The 20,171-nt window shown below is 44.3% G+C and overlaps 1 protein-coding gene across 1 annotated transcript in view; it reads right to left on the bottom strand.

Annotated features, from left to right (window-relative positions):
* Positions 1–20,171, bottom strand: part of NBAS (NBAS subunit of NRZ tethering complex) — a 203,367-nt gene that overhangs the window by 165,905 nt on the left and 17,291 nt on the right. The window contains exons 7-10 of the mRNA XM_059660511.1: positions 19,383–19,516; positions 18,309–18,442; positions 17,253–17,351; positions 2,175–2,313 (exon numbers count right to left, since the gene is read on the bottom strand). Of these exons, the coding sequence (XP_059516494.1) occupies positions 2,175–2,313; positions 17,253–17,351; positions 18,309–18,442; positions 19,383–19,516 (506 nt within the window). The remainder of the gene's footprint in view (positions 1–2,174; positions 2,314–17,252; positions 17,352–18,308; positions 18,443–19,382; positions 19,517–20,171) is intronic.

Below are 20,171 nucleotides of genomic sequence, written 5' to 3'. Positions count from 1 at the left end.
ACACAAATGTTTACAGAAATACTATTCATATCAGCCAGAAAATGGAAACAATTCAGATGTCCATAAACTAAAGAATAGATAGACAAATGTAGTATATGTACACAGTGGAATATTATTCAGTCATAAAAAGGACTGAAATACTGATACATGCTACAACTTGGATGAACCTCAAAAATATTATGCTAAACCAAAGAAGCCAGATACAAATGGCCATATGGCATGATTCCATTCACATGGAACACTAATAGGTAAATCCATAGAAATAGAAAGCAGACTAGCGATTGCCAGTGATGAAGATGTTCTGAAACTAGACAGCGGATGGTTGCACAAAATTATAAATGTACTAAACGCCACGGTCTGTATACTCCAAAATGGTTAATGGTTAACATAATGTGAATTGTACTTAATTTCAAAGAAAAAGGCAAAGGGGAGGGGAGGGAGGGAGGTACTGTTTGTTGAAGTTAAAATAGTACTAACAGAACTGAGTACCTGAAGACATTAGTGACAGCCTAGCTCCCAACATTTTCTCCAATGACAAGAAAGAACAAGAACGGAAAACTAATTCTACATAAAAACCCCGCCACAGCTGAAACTGAAGATTGAGGACAGCCAATCTTCATAATAACTTTAAGAAGAAACAGAAAAATCACCAAATCCCAGGGTGTCACCTCACTTGCTCTTGTCATGTCCCCACAACCCCCACCCCCAACCCAGGCCCACTTCAAGGCCTGGTGGAGAGCAAAAGCAGAATGAAAAAAATTACAGAGCCCAGGGAGCCAGACAAAGGAAACTAACAAAGGGTCTGAGGCCTATGGAAAATCACTTTCAAATTTATAATCCAAAAGGACTTCCCAGAAACAGAAAAAAATCTGAATTTATACAATGAAAGAGGTACCCTGGGAACATTAACCCAGAATAACCAACTCTAAGAAATACCCTAGGCAAGCTATTAGATTTCAAAGCTAAAGAAAATCTTCAAGGCCTCCAAGCACAACGGCCAAACAACATACAAAGGACCCCTGAGCCTGGGTTCTTCCCTTCCTCCCAGGAACTGAACTCTTGCCTGACACCTGTTTGGCTTATCGCCCTTAGTTCTGGACACAGCTGTACCCTCCCGAGCAGAAAGCCCTGGAGGGCTCCTACCTTCACCTTCTATTGCCTGGAGCAGTGATTCAATGTTGAACAAACAAATAAATAAACTATCACAGAGATGACAGGAGCATTAATTTGGGAACTTGGGTCAATGCATATATTGAATTTTGTACAGTCTGTTTTACAACCTAGCAGCCTCACAAGAGACTAGAATATATGGCAGCAGCATTTTTCGGTCAATATCCACCCCAACACAATAGCCACCTTAAACAAACAATCAGAGGAGGTTCCATGAGGACGATGTCTGCCACCTGACAAAAGGAACGAACCCTATCATGCCGGTGACCTTGAGGCAGGGGTAGGCCATGGAGAATGACCATACCTTTAGCTGCAAGACTTATGTAAAAGCCACTAACGTAACGAAAATGCACTTGCAGCATCTCAAGAAGTTAATCGCTCGGCACAGCATTCAGCTAGCAATCAATATTTTCCTTTCCCCACTTACTCTGTCAGTGCGCCGGCAATTGTCTTTAAAAAGATGCCAGGACCAAAGCTGCAGGGCAGGGGGAAGACACACACACAGAGTGAACGCACAGAGGGCTCAGAGAGCCAGGGCCAAGGCAGGCCTCGCCGTGACTGCCCCTTCCCCAGACCGCTCCCTCTGTCTGTTACACCGGCCCCCACTGTCCTACGGGCTTCGCAGCTGACCGACTTCATGGCTCATCAACAGGCTTGGGTGGTAACAATCCCTGCCTGAAAGGGTTGCTGATAATTAAATGAGCTAATACACAGAGCAGCACTCAGCACAGCTGCCAGACAGAAAAAGTGCTTAAAAAATGATAATGTCCAATAAGCAGGTTCAAGTAACAGGACTACGGCTAGGTTGACTGTTTCCTAACAATGAAGATAAGTCACATGCTATATGCTTTAGATAAATCGGATATGTGAAAGGAGCACTAAAATGTCACTAGCATTAAGTCCTTTTCCTCATTCAGGACAAATTACTTCGTCCTCTTTATCCTGCCCAGGGCGTGCCTGCCCGAGGCCCAGCAGCAAAGTGAAATGCCGGGGCTGAGACTCACCACAGCAACCGTGTCTCCACCGCTGGTGACCTGCTTGTAATAAGGCGACCCTGACAGCACCCTCCAGGCAGAGAGGCCAGCGCTGGACGCTTTCGAGGTGCCCACTTCGGCAGCTTCACATCCGCCCACCAGCAAAAGTCTACGAAAGAGAAAAATGAAAAGAATTGCTAAGTTGCCAATATAAACAAGACAACATCGAAACAAAGGGAGCAGAAACAGTTACCTTCTCAAAAAAACCTAAAGTCAGATCACTACATACTAAACCTAGAAGGTAAATATTTTAGAAGAAACAAGCAAAGAAAGCCTGGTTTTTCCATTAGAATTTCACCTTCCCTTATGCAGGGGTAAGGTTTACACAATTCAGCACCTAAACCCCGATGGGGACTTAGAAATGAGAAAAAATGTTTCAAGGTTGGCCACTGAATAGCAAAGGAACTATCAACACCAATAAACTTTAACAAACAGACGTGCCTCCTCACCCAGACACTTAGTGTGTGAATCGCAGCAAAGCACCGGGTGACATGAGGGCATTAAAAGACAGAAGGGGAGGACGGGCGTCGGTGCCAGAGCAATGTGAGCGAGGCCAGGCTGGCTGAAGGCAGGCGCCACGAGCCAAGGAAGCAGGGCGGCCTCTGGAATCTGGAAGAGGCGAGAGAACAGATGCTCCGGGGCCTCCTGAAAGGAACAGCCCGCTGACCCCTTGGTTTCAGCTCAGCCAGACCCACCCGGGACTTCTCACCCTATGACTGTAAGACAGTGAACATGCTCTCAACCACCACGCGTGCAGCATCTGTTAGAGCAAACACGGAAAGCTAAGGTGCACTTGCTCCTTTCCCAGCCCCAGGAGACCTGACGGACTCTAACTCCACCAATGTCTCTCCTTATTTCATCACTTCCTTTCTAACTAAGCGAACAGCAACCATTAAAAAAAAAAACAGGGGAAAAACCAAGATGGTGGCATAGGTAAACACTGGAGATTGCTGCCTTGCACAACCACTTCAAAAATACAACAAAAAGACGGAACGGACATCATCCAGAACCACAGGAAGGCTGGCTGAGTGGAAATTCTACAACTAGAAGGAAAGAGAAAAGCACACAGAGACTCAGAGGAGGTGCGATGCAGAAGTAAAATACAAAGGTGCAGAGGTGCATGTGGAGAGGGCTGGCGGCTGAGGTCATGATTGTCTTTTTCAATTGGGAGGGAGTCTCAGGCTCTGAGCTCCAGTTCCGGGCGAGTCTCTGGGGACCCAGATTCATATGGGAGAAGCGGGACTGTGTGGCATCGGTCGGAACTCGAGGGCAGCTTTCTCTCAGAGGCAGCGATTGCCGGGGCCTCTGAGGACAGGACTGAGAGCAGCCATATTGCTCGCTCCACCTGCCCAGTTGATCCCCTGGGGCTCTGCCCCACCCAAGCCGTGCACAGAGGCTTTTGCATATGAAAGGCCCGGCCCTTTGTAATCTGAAAATTACTTAACAAACTGCAGCTGCCCAAGGCCCCAGGGCAACTTGCATTGCTTTACAGCTGGCTTCTGCAGGGTAGCCTCAGGCAGAGGCTAGATTAGCACCTCCTTAGATCCAAGAGCCAGTGTACCCAGTGGTCAGAGTGGGACCATCCAATTATAACTCCGCAGATCCATAAGGGACACACTCGGGGGGCAGACACAGTGAGCACCAAAGCCCCACTGAAGCAAGTCTTGCCCCAGAAGGGTGTCTTCAGCACAGAAGTTCTCCCACCGGAGACACAGCTGATTCTCACAGCCAATTGGCCTGGAGGTCAAATCCTCCCAGTGATACCTACAACAATCAAAGCTTAACTACAACAAGACTGTGCACAAAGCCCACAAGGGGGTGCACCACGAGTGTCTACCTCGGGTAATTGGGGAGGCTGAGCCACCGGGCCCTAGAGGACACTTAGCACAGAAAGCCACTCTATCGACACAGCGAAGCATAAAAAATGCCGAGACAAAGAAAAAGGACACAAATGACAGAAATGGAGGAAAGCAAACTACTGGATATAGAGTTCAAAACCGCACTTTTAAGGTTTTTCAAGAACTTTCTAGAAACCGCTGATAAATGTAGTGAGATCCTTAAGAAATCTAGTGAGACCCTCGATGTTGTGATAAAGGACCAACAAGAAATTAAGCATACGCTGACTGAAATAAAGAATATTATACAGACTCCCAACAGCAGACCAGAGGATCGCAAGAATCAAGTCAAAGATTTGAAATGCGAAGAAGCAAAAAACACCCAACCGGAAAAGCAAAATGAAAAAAGAATCCGAAAATACGAAGATACTGTAAGGAGCCTCTGGGACAGCTTTAAGCGCACCAACATCAGAATTATAGGGGTGCCAGAAGAAGAGAGAGAGCAAGATATTGAAAACCTTTTTGAAGAAATCATGACAGAAAACTTCCCCTACCTGGTGAAAGAAATAGACTTACAAGTCCAGGAAGCGCAGAGAACCCCAAACAAAAGGAATCCAAAGAGGACCACACCAAGACACATCATCATTAAAATGCCAAGAGCAAAAGACAAAGAGAGAATCTTAAAAGCAGCAAGAGAAAGAAACTCAGTTACCTACAAGGGAATACCCATACGACTGTCAGCTGATTTCTCAACAGAAACTTTGCAGGCCAGAAGGGAGTGGCAAGAAATATTCAAAGTGATGAATACCAAGAACCTACAACCAAGATTACTTTATCCAGCAAAGCTATCATTCAGAATTAAAGGTCAGATAAAGAGCTTCACAGATAAGGAAAAGCTAAAGGAGTTCATCACCACCAAACCAGTATTATATGAAATGCTGAAAGGTATCCTTTAAGAAGAGGAAGAAGAAGAAAAAGGTAAAGGTACAAATTATGAACAACAAATACACATCTATCAACAAATGAATCTAAAAATCAAGTGAATAAATAATCTGATGAACAGAATGAACTGGTGATTATAATAGAATCGGGGACATAGAAAGGGAATGGACTGACTATTCTTGGGGGGGAAAGGGTTGTGGGGGATGCAGGAAGAGACTGGACAAAAATCATGCACCTATGGATGAGGACAGTGGGTGGGGAGTGGGGGCAGAGGGTGGGGTGGGAACTGGGAGGAGGGGAGTTATGGGGGGAAAAAGAGGAACAAATGTAATAATCTGAACAATAAAGATTTAATTTTAAAAAAAAACCCTCATCTCTACCACATACTGTCAAATGTAAATCATTCAAAACTGCATAAAATCCTTCTAGGTTTAGCCACGGAGCTCAGCCCAACTCAAAATCTCAAAATTCATGAAGTATTGGAAATGTGCCTTATTCACAGAAATACACCTGGAGCCATCACTCGCAGCCATGCTCTTATTGCTTTTATATATGGCTCTAACAAGTGTATATCACTGCAAGCTGCAAGCAACAAACTTTAGGAAGATGGCCTGCAGCAAACCTATTAGAGCTGTTTTTACCCAAGGCCCGTCCTCAGAGCGAGCAGATAATTAGCCCAGTTCACAGGGAAGGAGGCCTGGGTCCAAAGTCACGCGAGCATCTGAGCAGTCCTTGCCTCGAGCAGCCATTCTGCTCAAATGGTTCTTTTGCACCAAAATAATTTCCCCCAAAAGGTATATTTACCGCAGATAAAATCATAATATTCCCCTGGATCTAACTACCAATTTGAAGAAAATATAGTTGACAAAAATACTTTAAACAGCACTACAAAGATGCAATCTAAACAGTGGAAGACCTAAAAATCTAGACAGTAAGAAATACAGTGTAGCCGAAACCGGTTTGGCTCAGTGGATAGAGCGTCGGCCTGCGGACTCAAGGGTCCCGGGTTCGATTCCAGTCAAGGGCATGTACCTGGGTTGCGGGCACATCCACAGTGGGAGATGTGCAGGAGGCAGCTGACCGATGTTTCTCTCTCATCGATGTTGCTAGCTCTCTGTCTCCCTCCCTTCCTCTCTCTGTAAAAAGTCAATAAAATATATTTTTTAAAAAAAAGAAATACAGTGTAAATGACCTGGTTCCTTCAGAACTAACTCTCTCCTATTCTTATTCTCTCTCTCAGCAAAAGAACAAAGAATGAAGGCGAGCCCAGTGTGCTCAGTGTTGAGCGTCCACCTATGAACCAGGAGATCACGGTTCAATTGCCGGTCAGGGCACATGCCCAGGTTGCAGGCTTGGTCCCCAGTGGGGGGCGTGCAGGAAGCAGCCAATGGTTCTCTCTCATCATTGATGTTTCTATCTCTCTGTCCCTCTACCTTCCTCTCGGAAATCAATAAAAATAAAAAAATAATAATAAAAAGAACACAATCTGGATGTTTGATGACACTGACCGATTATTGTTAATTATCTTTGAATATGATAATGGCTTCACGTTCATGTTTATTAGAGGCCTCATTTTTACTGAAATACTGAATGATATCACATGCTTTCAATGATTTACTTTGAAATGATCCAGGAGCAGACAGGTGGAGGAATGACTGGGGATACAGACAGAACGAGACTGGCCATGAGCTGATCATCACACTGAACGGCAGACACAAGGGAGTCGGCATCCTACTCTCTATGAACACGCTTCCAATTTTCCATAAATATTTTTTTGAAAGTAAACTTGTCAGGAAAAACTGCTCTGACTAGATAGAAACAAAACAGGTAATTTTTAATATCTACATTTCCAAATGTAATCTGTTTTTCCAAACAGAAAACACATCATGCATAAAATATATCATTAAAAGTCAGTAACATCTATACTAATAAAAGGGTAATAATATGCAAATTAGACCGGGAGACCAGACATCTTCCGTGCAACTTCCAGACAAAGCCATGGTGGTGGGGGCTGAGGCAGAGGCAGTTAGGGGCAATCAGGCTGGCAGGGGAGGGCATTTGGGGGCCATAAGGCCAGCAGGGGAGGGCAGCTGGGGGCCATGAGGCCAGCAAGGGAGGGCAGTTGGGGGCCATGAGGCCGGCCAGGGAGGGCAGTTGGGGGCCATGAGGCCGGCCGGAGAGGGCAGTTGGGAGCCATCAGGCTGGCAGGGGAGTGGTTAGTTGGCAATTGAACCGGTAGGCAGGCAAGCGGTTAGGAGCCAGCGGTCCCGGATTGCAAGAGGGATGTCCGACTAAACCGGCAATCGGACATCCCCCAAGGGGTCCCACATTGAAGAGGGTGCAGGCTGGGCTGAGGGACCCCCCCTCCCCCACCATGCACAAATTTCACGCACCAGGCCTCTAGTAATTATAATAAAAAGTTTCTGCCCTGGCCGATTTGGCTCGGTGGATAGAGCGGTGGCCTGCGGACTGAAGGGTCCCAGGTTCGATTCCGGTCAAGGGCATGTACCTTGATTGCAGGCACATCCCCAGTAGGGGGTGTGCAGGAGGCAGCTGATCTATGTTTCTCTCTCATCAATGTTTCTAACTCTCTATCTCTCTTCCTCTCTGTAAAAAATCAACAAAATATATTTTAAAAGAAAAAAATATTTGAGAACTGAACAAAACCCAAAAGGCCACGATACAGCAGATCCTGATAACTAAAATAATTTTTGTCTGATGAATGTGCAACATATATACTTACACCAACAGTGTAATTATTTTTTCAGGAGATTGAGCATTGTTGTTTAATCTGCACTACTATGTTGTGGAGGGGACAGATTTCATATCCAATTTTCAGATTAAAAAACAGACATAGGGAACTTTAAGTTGCCTGGCTACTGAAGGACATACAGAGCTGAGATTTCAGAGCTATTGTCGCCTGGTCTTGATACTAGGAAACACTTCCTCTCTATAAAATTCTCACAAATATCATGGCCATACAAAGATCAAATTGGCTACAATATGAAAAGATCAGAATGAACAAAAGTGATTCAATACCTGCTTCCAAACAACCCCTCCACCATTCACAGCAAACAGAAGAGTAAGTGGGGAAAGAGGCAGAATGATGGACCAATCATGTACTGTCCCCATAAGATGGTATGGCAACCTGGGGACGCTGGTGCTCCAGCTACAAGGATGCACGTGTGCATATGTGGATCTAAAGGGGGGACTGACAGCCGTCATCGACGGGTCCTGTCCCCGCTTCCTTTCCTCGGACAGCCTTGGGCGTGCTTTCCTATCCGGGAAGGAAAATGAGCACAGGCCGGGGAGAGGGCGGGTCCAGGCAGACCACCACTGCTCAGGACCTCATCACGACCTCTGAGCTGGGCGCAAACACAGCCTAAAGGATGGATGAACTACATGGAGAAGAGGCCAGAGAAAAGTCTGCCCTTTACCAATTTCCCGGGCAGATAAGAGCATTCTCAGCTGAGAGACCCTGATGTACAAGAGCACAGACACCAGTGTGAAACGGTGTGCTAGAGAAAGGTAAGACGTGCAGTAAGTGCTTCTAGCCTGTACGAGGCCAGCAGGACAGAGGTCCAAAGGGTTCTTGACAACACAAAACGATTCACCTTGCTCCCTTCCTAGGCATGTCCACCTTCCACCCTTTATACCAGTGATGGCGAACCTATGAACTCATTTTTTTGGTTGATTTTTCTTTGTTAAATGGCATTTAAATATATAAAATAAATATCAAAAATATAAGTCTTTGTTTTACTATGGTTGCAAATATCAAAAAATTTCTATATGTGACACGGTACCAGAGTTAAGTTAGGGTTTTTCAAAATGCTGACACGCCAAGCTCAAAAGGTTCGCCATCACTGCTCTATACAGCAACAGTTCTTTAAACCAGCGGTTGCCAACCTTTCAGACCTCATGGACCACCAGTGGTCCGCGGACCCCCAGTTGGTGACCACTGCTTTACATCATGCCTCCATGACCAAACGGTGAGCCACCTGGGCAGAGACTGTGTGTATGTGTCCTTTACAGCATTTCCCAGCATTGTTTCACTCCAGAAACACCTACCTGCACACTCTGCAGAGAACTGCAGGGACACGAAGATAACTAAAACACAGTCCTTGCCCGTGGCTCACCCTCTCTGGCTTCAGCTCTCCCACCTGAGAAATGAAGGGGCCGGGCCCCATGATGGATGATCTCGTTTCCAGCTCTGACATTCTAGGAGTCTCAAACCCAAAGCAGGAGCATAGGTGCCAGACCACAAAAATGAACTGTGACTGATGCAGCAGAAATGCACAGGGAGGAGTGGGCTAAGTGAGCAGGAGTGCAGGCGGAAGCAGAGAAACAGGCAGTAATAATGGGGTGGACAAGACCGTCTGAGGAGCGGGAGGTGGGCAGACAGCAGGCCCCTAAGTATCACACATACATAACAACGATGATCTAAACGGGGCGCTACAGTTATTGCCAAGGATTATAAATGGCTTACTGAGGTTCTTCAAGCTAATAATTGTTGGAAGAGTCTGCCATCTAGTGGCTTGACACTCCTTCAATCCAAGGAGAGAAATCTGAAATACTAGCAGAGACACTTTGATACGCTCTGTCCAATAACCAATGTGCTTGTGGCACACAATCAGCAAGGAAGGAAAAAAAGAAAAAGGAAATAAAGAAAAAACGGCATGTCTCAAAATTGAGAAGTGTTTAAGACTATGCTTACGACCAAAGTAAGGGCTCAAAAATCATTGCCCTCCACTCTAAAGCTAGAAGCCATTCCTCTCTTGGAATAATTGGAATGGTTCCCATTTTAATTCATTTTAGTATAACTTAAATATTCTTTACTATAAAACTGTTACTCGTTCCATACTTTAAATCTGATTACTTTTATGTATTAGATAAAGAGCTTATAAGAAGGGAACATGCATAACCACGACGGTTCCCATCAGTGGCTCTCAAACATCAGCACGCCTGGAATCTCCTGGAGGCTTATGAAAGCACAGACTGCCGGGCCACCCCTCAGAGGTCTGACTCAGTGGGCCTCGGGCAGAGCCCAGGAATCTGCCACTTCAACAGCCTCTCCCGGTGATGCATGTCACTGGGCAGGCACCACCCTCTGAGAATGCACACTTCCCATTACGCTGAAATCCATGAGCTGAGCTCCGCAGGACACGGTTCACCATGAATAGAAATACGAAGCATCCTACTATCAAGTGGACACATGCGTGAGGATCACCAAGGAAAACTGCTTATCCTGAATCGTTAGTTGTGAAGACAAAACCTGAGAATTTTTCTCAGATGGAGAAAGCACTAATGGAGAAATGGAGACGGCTTAGTTCCGAAGCAAAACTTCATTTTCCTGGCAATTTCATAATTAGGCATTAAGTGTATTTAAAATTGAGTGGTACCTGGTTATAAATTCCTTCACATGTAATTTGGAATTTAGAATAAGAGGTATAGGAAATCTATAAAAGTCAACACTCCTCGTTTTATACCTTCCAAGCAGAATTGGACCCATATTCAAAGAGATGGTTGACTGGCATACATTAGACATCCTACTGCAGAGAGGTGAGAAAAAGAGCAAGAAGGGCTTTATAGGCAGAGGACAAAACTAGTAAGCAGCAGCATGAAGGCTTTAACAAACCAAGACACGGAGAAATGCAAGAATTCACACATGTTTGAAGTTATCTAGAGCAGGAGTCAACAACCATAGCCTCTGGACCAAATCCAAACCACCACCTACTTCTGTAAATAAAGTGGCATTGGAACACACTCACGCGTTCATTCGTGTGTTTCTAGGTCCGCCTTCACACTGCCAGGGGAGAGCTGAGCAGTTACAACAGAGCCCGACTGGCCCTTTACAGAAAAGTGTGCTGACCATTGGTCTGGAGCAAAGAAACATGAAGGGCAGTGACAGGAGCCTAGAGAAGTCAAAACACCAATCTACAGTCGGCCTTTAATACTAAACCCAGGAGCTGTCGCTCTCTCCCCAGGGCTAAAGGAAATTAGAGGTGAATTTTTAAGCTCAGGCTTGTGTTGTAAGACCTATATTCCTTGCCAGAAACACAACAGAAAACAAATTAGAGGAGGATCAGACAGAAAGCAGGGAACACACTTGATAATAAATTGCGTGAGAAGTAATGAGTTTCTGAACTATAAGATGGTAGTAGAAATGGAGAGGAGAAAAATCTGAGATCTATGAGAGAAGAATAATCAACAAGTCTTAAAGATCCATAAAAATGAGTTAAGACAGTTATCGAAAGTGAATCTCAGGTTTTGGCCTGGTGAAATGCTATATATCAAGTTTGGGCATATAGGAGCAAATGTAGGGCTGGAGGTAAAATATGATCAATTCAGTTAGAATATAATGAGTATGAGGTACCTGTGAGCTGGCTATCCAAGACAAGTTCTGTGGGGCTGGGCCAATTGCTCTGGGGCCCAGGGGGGACTTACGGGACACAGATTTGGGAGATATCACATATGCACTTAAGTGGTTGAATGTTTGGTTAAAGCTGCCTATAAAGAATTCATAGAGTAGGTAAGAGAAAAATATGGCCAAAGGATTCCACTAATATCCACTAGAATTAATAATCAGGATCAGCAAGGTTGCAGGATGCAGGATCAATATACATAAATCAATTGTATTCCTATATACCAGCAATGAACACTCAGAGGGGGGAGCATAAGTGTACATACACACACACACACACACACACACACACACACACACACACACACCCCTCACGAGCTAGGGAAGAGGAGAGAAACACCCAGCCTGGCTCTGCTACTGCACACCTGTGTCATACATGGGCAGCTCCTGATGGGCTAGATGCGGCTCCATGGCACCTCTCAATCCAGCGTTCTAGGCAGCCATAACCCATGGAAGGCAGGCAACACCTACAGTAAAATGTACTCCTATTCCTCACTAGGGCAACCTCAAAGGAAAAGCTACCTCCTGTTCATTTTCTTTAATCTCCCCAAGCCTTAGCCAAGGATTCTCAAAGGGGGAGTAAGGGATCGGAATGCCCTACAGAGGCTTTTATCAAATCAGATGCTGGGATCCCATCCCACAACAACCTGATCAAGTCTTGGAGAGAGGAGCCTAGGTGTGCATCAGTCCTCATTCCTATAAAACAGACTCAACAGCCTTCTTTCCACTCTCTGCTCCCAAGAGGGACCCACCCAGCTAACATCACTCCGAGTTTAAGAAGAAAGTCAATCTGACCCAAGTCAGATCAAGTTAAACTACCACCAAAACACTCTGAAAGAAAGAGGGGGTAGAGAGATTGGTTGACTGATTGATTTACCAACTGAACAGGTTCAAAACTTTATAAAGATCTTAAAAGGCCCATTTAATTGCAATGGTAACATAATGAGAATGAGCCCATCCTATCAAAGAATCTCTGAATGTAGGAGTGATAGATGGGTGAAAGCTGATTTCCAAAAAAACTTAATGTTTTTCAATACTAAGCCAAAAATGTTCAAATTAATAAGGCATTGTCTTCTACTTTTAAAAAGCAGGCAGCTGGAGGCTGTTAAGAACCAAGACACTTTGAGTCACACATGTCTACCCACCCTTAACATTCTGGGCAAAAACAGACCATACGATGTGGCCAAGACTCACTTCCCTGCCTCCCCAGAAACAAATGCCTATAAAACACACCCCCACCCCCACCATCACCAAAAAATTAGTCTGTGAAGCTCAGAAGCCCCTTAATTCACATCTAAGGGCTTTCACCTCTACCAAGACAATGCAGCTTTCCCTATAGACAATAGCTTCATTTCTCTTCAAAAAACCAACCTGAAATATGAAAAGAAGAATTTTCTCATGCTAGAGGAATGAGAAATTGAGAAGCGAAATGAAAAACCCCTTAATATAAGGTCAACTGGATTACTGACATTCATACTTCTCAGGCACAGGGCTGCACGTTAATCTCCCAAATGCCAACAGACCCTGCATTACCGAAGGCCAAGTGCTCTCTCTCCCTGCAGTGGGAGATAATCGCAATGACCATGACCCAGTGCTCATTCCCCTGCAATCCTTCAGAAAATTATTAATCTTATCTAGTTAGGGTTTATGAAAAATTTAGTATGCATGTTACAGCTATCTCCTCCTCTAGCTGTCAATATAGCGTATCTTTCCACATATTAGTGCCTTGATTCTCCCAGAATACATATGACTTAGGAGCCAGAGAGAAAGACAGGCCACTTTACGGTGATGTAATGGCTGCGGAAGTCCACTGACTACCTTGTAGAAGTATCTCGCAGGTCTAGATGGAAGGTCCACCCCGTTGGAGGGCAGCAGAATTTGCCCTTGCCCTTGGGTGAAGCTTTCAGGTAGGGGACTCAACACTATCTTCGCCACAAGATCAAATTTAACCATTTGTGGAATGAGCCTATATTTCCCTAGATAAGAGTGCTGTGGCCCCTCTGTGTGCTCTACGGCACCCCTTCCCATTCTACGTGAAGACTGTTTCCCTTGCGTTTTGGGCCAGTGAAATTAGCATCATGTCCATGGAGAGCTCATTCACACACCAAGCACTTTTGATCCCCCACTAAGTACGAGCTCTTTATTTGGAATACTCCCTTTATCCCATGAGTGTAAGAGACTCATGAGTTAAAATACTTAACGTTTTGTTTAGGGGAAATCGAAAAGCCAGGTAAGATGAACAAACCAATATACCCAGAGCATAGCCCTTCAACACTTCAGCATGCCCTCCCTTAAAGGTATTTCTCAGTCTCCCTTAAAGAACAGCTTTCTATAGACTATGCCCTACTCCAGCTGTGCCCAGGACAGCAGTCCCTACTGCATGCTGGGAGAATGCCATTCCCTAACTACTCTCGGCCAGTGTAGCTTGTCATCTGATTGCAACCTACTATAAGGCAATCTGAAACCATCGCTTCTTATTCCCTGTAAACATCGTCTCAAGTTCTTTCTGAAGAAGCTGTACTTGGCCTAAAACATGGTTGATTGAGAGAGATAAAAAACTTAAATCATCCAAGTGCTCGGACTCGCCTTTTGCATAACCATGGCATACATCACTCAGTGAGGGTTCCGCCCACGGACGGCAGGAAACACGAGTGCCTCTCTCACCATAAACCCGAGTATCTTTCTTAACAGAGATAAAAGTGTTCAAATGAAAGCCTGTTTAAAGGGTCTTTTTTCCCCTTATTCATTCCTTTATCTATTACAGTTTTACTGAGATGCAATTTGAATTCCATAAAATTCAAAGACAGGAGAGATCTCTAGGGGTAATGAAATATTCTGAACCTGACTGTAGTAGCAGCTGCACAGATCTATACATTTGCTGAAAATCCCTGGATTACACACTTAACATCAATTCTGTGAGTCACCAAGGGTCCTGAGCATGGGTGCTCCAAAAGGGCCCAAGAGAGGATGTGTTTTCCATCTTTTCTCTTTGCTGTGATGTAAACTGGAGTCTCGAATCTCTAGATGTTACCTTCAAACACTAATTATCTCTGTGTAGCTCCCAAAGAACGGCTGAGAGTCAAAATTGAGTAAGTCAGCTTTTGCTTGTAGAAATGTACAATAAAATTAGGAATACAAGCTTCTTTAAAAGCGGTAAGCTGTTGAAAGCAATGTCATTTAAAAATACATACACAGATAGAGTCTTGTATTTGAATGAACTCACATCAAGGGCGTGCCCTCATCTGTGACTACATGACTCCTCTGCAGTGCTATCCACTCAGAGAGCGGGCATTACATCTGGATCCCCAGCTCCAAGCACTGCGCCCACCTGTACTGCAAGTGTAAAGCTGCCTCTCTAAGAAGGAACCAGGGAACGATGTGAGCCAAGATCAACAGAACAAAGAGAACACTAAGCACCCAAAAGAGAAGAGGGAACAAGTTGGGGTGCTTGTAGGAGGGGGAACAGGACTGGCCCAGGAGACAGTCTGGGGAGGGTGAAATAAGGTCATCAGGCTGTGAGTTAGGAAACGTGAAAAAGAGGAATCAAAAACAACAAATCCACAGAGCTTATCCCAAAGCCTCTATTAATCTCTGTTTTATATCACCCGTTCACCACCTTGATTTCTCTTCTGCAGCAGGGCTCACAGCATCAGGCAAAACAATGCATTTCATAAAACCCTGAGTCTGTACATCACCAATTTATCCCAACTCCACTCGGGCCGATTTATCTCACATTTACAAAATCCTTGTGGGTGATGAATATCACAGACTCATATTACTAGAGCAACCAAAAATAAATAAAAATGTGAGGAACATTTCCGCTTCTCTCATTTAAAAAGAACACCTAATGGAAAACATGAACAACCTAGCAAGATTCTGGTCATGCACAACAGGGCATTTACACATACTCCTTACTTTAGAACAATTTCCATCCAGAAACCTTAATGCAATCATCCATCCCACGCTGACTGCTATCAAGAATTGTACTGTATATGATTGCAGAACCAAGAAGAGACCCACCCCTCTGTGGTCTGATAAAATAATTAAGTTTCCAAACTTTATATGTAAAGACCATTCTCCCCCTAAAAATATACCTACAGTTTGTTTAGATCCTGGGCCAAAAGTGAAAGCATTCAGAATAATGAATGTAATCTGACTTACAACAAACTGGTATCATGTAACAACTGTTTTATGATCATTTCAAACTTAGGGTCCCAAGTAAACCCCACTTAACCCCCTGAAATACTGCTAGGAAAAAACATAACAAATATTGACCTTTGTAAAATATCCAAACAATGTAGTTAGTGTGAAATAAACAAGAAAAAACAGCAAAGGATTAAGACATAAAATATACTTCTTGGAAAAGGGACAAGAAAAATAAAACAGAGAAAGTGGGAGATGGACCAGAATATCAAATAGAGAGAAGAAAGAGGGAAGAGAAAAATCAAAACAGAGAGACCATTTTCTTCTGCACTCAGGAAATTAGAGTTACAGTCCAGGGAGCCCGAGAGGGAGAGGCATCAATTAACAGGCTTACACTAGATGCTGTGACTGACAAAGACGTACATGGATGCATTCTTTGCCTTCAAGTACCTGGCGTTCTAATGCAAGATATAGGACCTATTCTTCAGAATAAAAATAATAATAAAATGTGATACATACATAAACAGTGCCCCAAAGGTGGCAAAACACAGAAGAGCAATTCTGTGTAAGAAAATGAAGAGCCCTGCTGCCTGGGGCCTGAACTAGTCCATTATCACCTGGGTCACCCAGGCTCTAGTGCAGGGGTCCTCAAACTACGGCCCGCGGGGCCACATGCAAATACAAATATTGTATTTGTTCCCATTTTGGTTTTTTACTTCAAAATAAGATATGTACAGTGTGCATAGGAATTTGTTCATAGTTTTTTTTTAAACTATAGGCCGGCCCTCCAACGGTCTGAGGGACAGTGAACTGGCCTCCTGTTTAAAAAGTTTGAGGACCCCTGCTCTAGTGTCTCCCAACTGAATCAACCTTCCTGAAAGCACACCTGATCACATGTCCTCGTCTCAAACACGTACCATCACGCCCATCCCCCGTCCTCCCCCCCACACACCCTGCAGTGTCAGCCAGGCTACACCTCCTGTGGTTTCAAAAATGCACTGTACCAATGGACATAAGACACTGGGGGGTAGGGGAGGCTGGGGTATTGTCAAGGGGCGGGGGGAAGGAGACATATGTAATACTCTTTGTAATACTTTAAGCAATAAAAAAAATGCACTGTAGCTGCCTTCCCCTTATCACTGCTCACACTGTCACTTTGTCTGGGATGCCCCTCAGGCCCATACCATACCCATTCTCCAAAGCAAGTGCCACCTGCACACTTCCCTGATCCTACATGGAGGGAAGCTCTCCTCCATCCAGATCCCACATCACTTTATCTGCACCATTAAGACCCTTGCTTCTTTCTACCTTGCGTTCCCATATAATACACGCGCACACACAAACACATATATAACAAACACACATTTAAATAGAGAAAACCGCCTCACTGGGGTGGCTCAGTTGGTTGAGCCTTGTTCCACGCACCAGGAGGTGGCAGTTCGATTCCCGGTCAGGGCACACGCCCGGGTTGCAGGTTCCATCCCATCGGAGCATGTACAAAAGACAACCAATCCATGTTTCTCTCACACTGATCTCTCTCTCTCTCTCTCTCTCTCTCTCTCTCTCTCTCTCTCTCTCTGTAAGCATATCATCAGATGAGAATTTTAAAAAAAAAGAGTCAGAACGGACAATTTCTCTCTAAAACTGTGCCACGACTTCCACGTCCACCCGAGACTCCGCCCAACGAGAGAACAAGTGCTTGCGTACCTGTGGCCGGGGTGGTAGGCCGCTGTGCTGACGCCACGGGGATGACGGCCACTGAAGCTGAAACAGTGACTCTCCTGATAGCTCTGATTTGTCCCAACGCTAATGGAAGGGGTTAGAAAAGAAATACACGCCATTAAACCCCAGTGAGAGGCCACTCAACACTCACTGTAATTAAACCTAAATGGCAGATACACAAATACTGCCGAGGATGCAAAACCACCAGAACGCTCATACATTATAGTGGGAATGTGAATAATATAAAAACATTAGACAAAGGTCTGGTGGTTTCTTATAAAGATAAACTACATCTACCCTATAACTCAGCAATTCCACTCAGAGATAGTGAACCAATGGAAATGAACATGTGTATCCATAAAGACTTAGACAAGGAATGGCCATAGTTTTATTTGCAATGTCCAAAACTGGAAACTTAGAAGTCCAACAACAGAAGAATGGATAAGCAAGTCATGAGCGCTGTGGACGGAATGCTGGTGACCATCCCTCTCCCCACCCTGCCCCCCTGTACAACATCTAAACAGAAGTTGCTCCGGGAGTGAGTATGGATAAGGATTTACTGGAAAGGGGCATGAGGGACGCTCTGGCATGACGGCAATGTTCTGCATCTCACAGGAGTTTGAACTACACAAGTGTATGCATTTGCCACACCTCACTGGCTGGTACACTTAAGATCTGTGCATTTTGTTGCATGCAAATTTTATCTCAAAAGAAAAAAACTATAAGCAAATATTGAAGTTTAATTAATGACAGGCATTCTAACGTATTTAAGTAGTGACTCTGAAACCCATTAAAAACTGAGATTGATGAATGGCTAGATAGGAATGGGAGACAGCAGGTACAGTAGAAATGCTAGTAGAATGTAAGTTGAGGTATATGAGTCTTCACTATACAATTCTTTCAAACTTCCTATTATATTTGCAATTTTCATAATAAAATGCTGAAAGAAAAAAAAAGAAACAACAAAAGCTGACACTAAGCCAGAGAAATAAACATTGTTTGGTCAAATAGGTCTTCCCAAACAAAGTATTTTACTTTCACCTTACAAGGTAACTTCTAAGTTCTCCTCGGTAATTGATGACTAAGAGTTCTGCAGACCACTGTGCACTTGCTTTATATTCCAGAAAGATCAACCCAGCAACGGCATAGCTCAAATCACCTGCTAGACTCGATGCCTGAAGAGGGAGAAATTAAGTTATTAAAAAGATAGAAGTTAACATCTGTAAGTGAAGATATCCGAGACATTGGCCTTACCAGGTGACTCTACATCAGAGAGCCCCAGAATTGATCTGCCAGTCAGAGTGCCTACAAGTAGACACCCAAGTCTAGACCAGCCTCCCAACCACAGCTGGGACCACAGCTGCCTCTTTGGATGATCTGTTCACCTAGTTAAGTGAACTTATGTTCACTGGACATCCATAGCCAAACACACACACACACACACACACACACACACACACACACACACAGCAATGCCACCATTCAGCCTCAAAGGATTCTGAGATACAGAATTCAGATAGAAGCCTTCAAATGTGGATTTCTACTTCCAGCAGTAACCAAAGCTAAAAAATGTCTCCAATTACTTTCCATTTCCCTTTGCAGTGGTTCTCAACCTTCCTAATGCCGCGACCCTTTAATACAGTGCCTCATGTTGTGGTGACCCCCAACCATAAAACTATTTCCATTGCTACTTCATAACTGTAATTTTGCTACTGTTATGAATCGTAATGTAAATATCTGATATGCTATATGTGTTTTCCAATGGTCACGACCCACAGGTTGAGAACCGCTGCTTTAAAGGAAAGGACATTTAAAAGTACTCACGTACTGCCAACTTCTCCCCTCACTGGAAGCTTATAACATCCTTTGGTATCTCTACTCAGTACTTACCACCACGTGTTAGTAACGGTGGACTGCATCTGGATACTGCATTACGAGATACAAAGAATAAACTATTTCATGTATGCATATCTACCTAGATTCTGCACACCTTAAGTTCACCATTTACTATTCAGATTTATATTCCTATTCCCCTCTCTTCACATTCACTCACGCGAGTGCTTACACGAAAAGGACACTGAGAAGCCATGTTACCGGCTGAAGGCACGTACGCACCGGGGCAATCACGAAGAGCTCACTCCCCATGAGGTCGAACACCCGCACGGTGCCGGTGCTCTCGGCGTAGGCCAGCAGCGTGCAGTCGTAGCTCCAGGCCACACGCCGCCACTGGGGCTTCGGGTCTTTTGGAACTGGAACAAAGAGGAAAGAGTGCTTTTGCCAATAAATTATAAAGAACGCTAACACAGTTACTGCCACTACAATTAAGTATTCAATCATATTACATCACCTCCTATGGATCTCTCCTGCTTCGGTTCCACAGATGGGAACAGTTCCCTGAACCCCCTTCAAGTAGGAGTGGGAAACCTGAACCATGGCCAGCTCTGCCCACATGTTGAGAAGCAAAGCCCACGGACACCAGCGCCCTGAATGCCTGGCCTGGTAGAGACTCAGAATAATACACCTCCAATACTTGGGAATTAAGAGATTAAAAGCATAGAGAATGGGCAGAAAATAATTCCAATCCAATGACTGCAATTCCTCTAAAAGCAAAAATTAAACATTTCAACCGAGAGCTTTTAATACTAGTATATCAACTATAGATGCCAAGGAAATAGCATGATTATGCTGAGAGTATCAGAAATATGTATACACACATATAAAATATATATTAGGCAGGTGAACTGAGACTTGTTCTTAATCACACAATTATAAAATATTGATAATCAGCACCTTAATAACCCAACACCTGTATTTGAGGTTTCCGATGGTTTCGGGTTTTTTGTTTTTGCTTCAGTTCCCCCTGCTAGAATCTCAGAACTGAAGAGACAGGAGGAGCAGTGCCTT

The sequence above is a fragment of the Myotis daubentonii genome, chromosome 12 (assembly GCF_963259705.1).
Source record: "Myotis daubentonii chromosome 12, mMyoDau2.1, whole genome shotgun sequence".
Classification (NCBI taxonomy): Eukaryota; Metazoa; Chordata; class Mammalia; order Chiroptera; family Vespertilionidae; genus Myotis; species Myotis daubentonii.
Note: the sequence above shows the minus strand (reverse complement) of the source record. Positions and strands in the feature narration are given on the sequence as shown.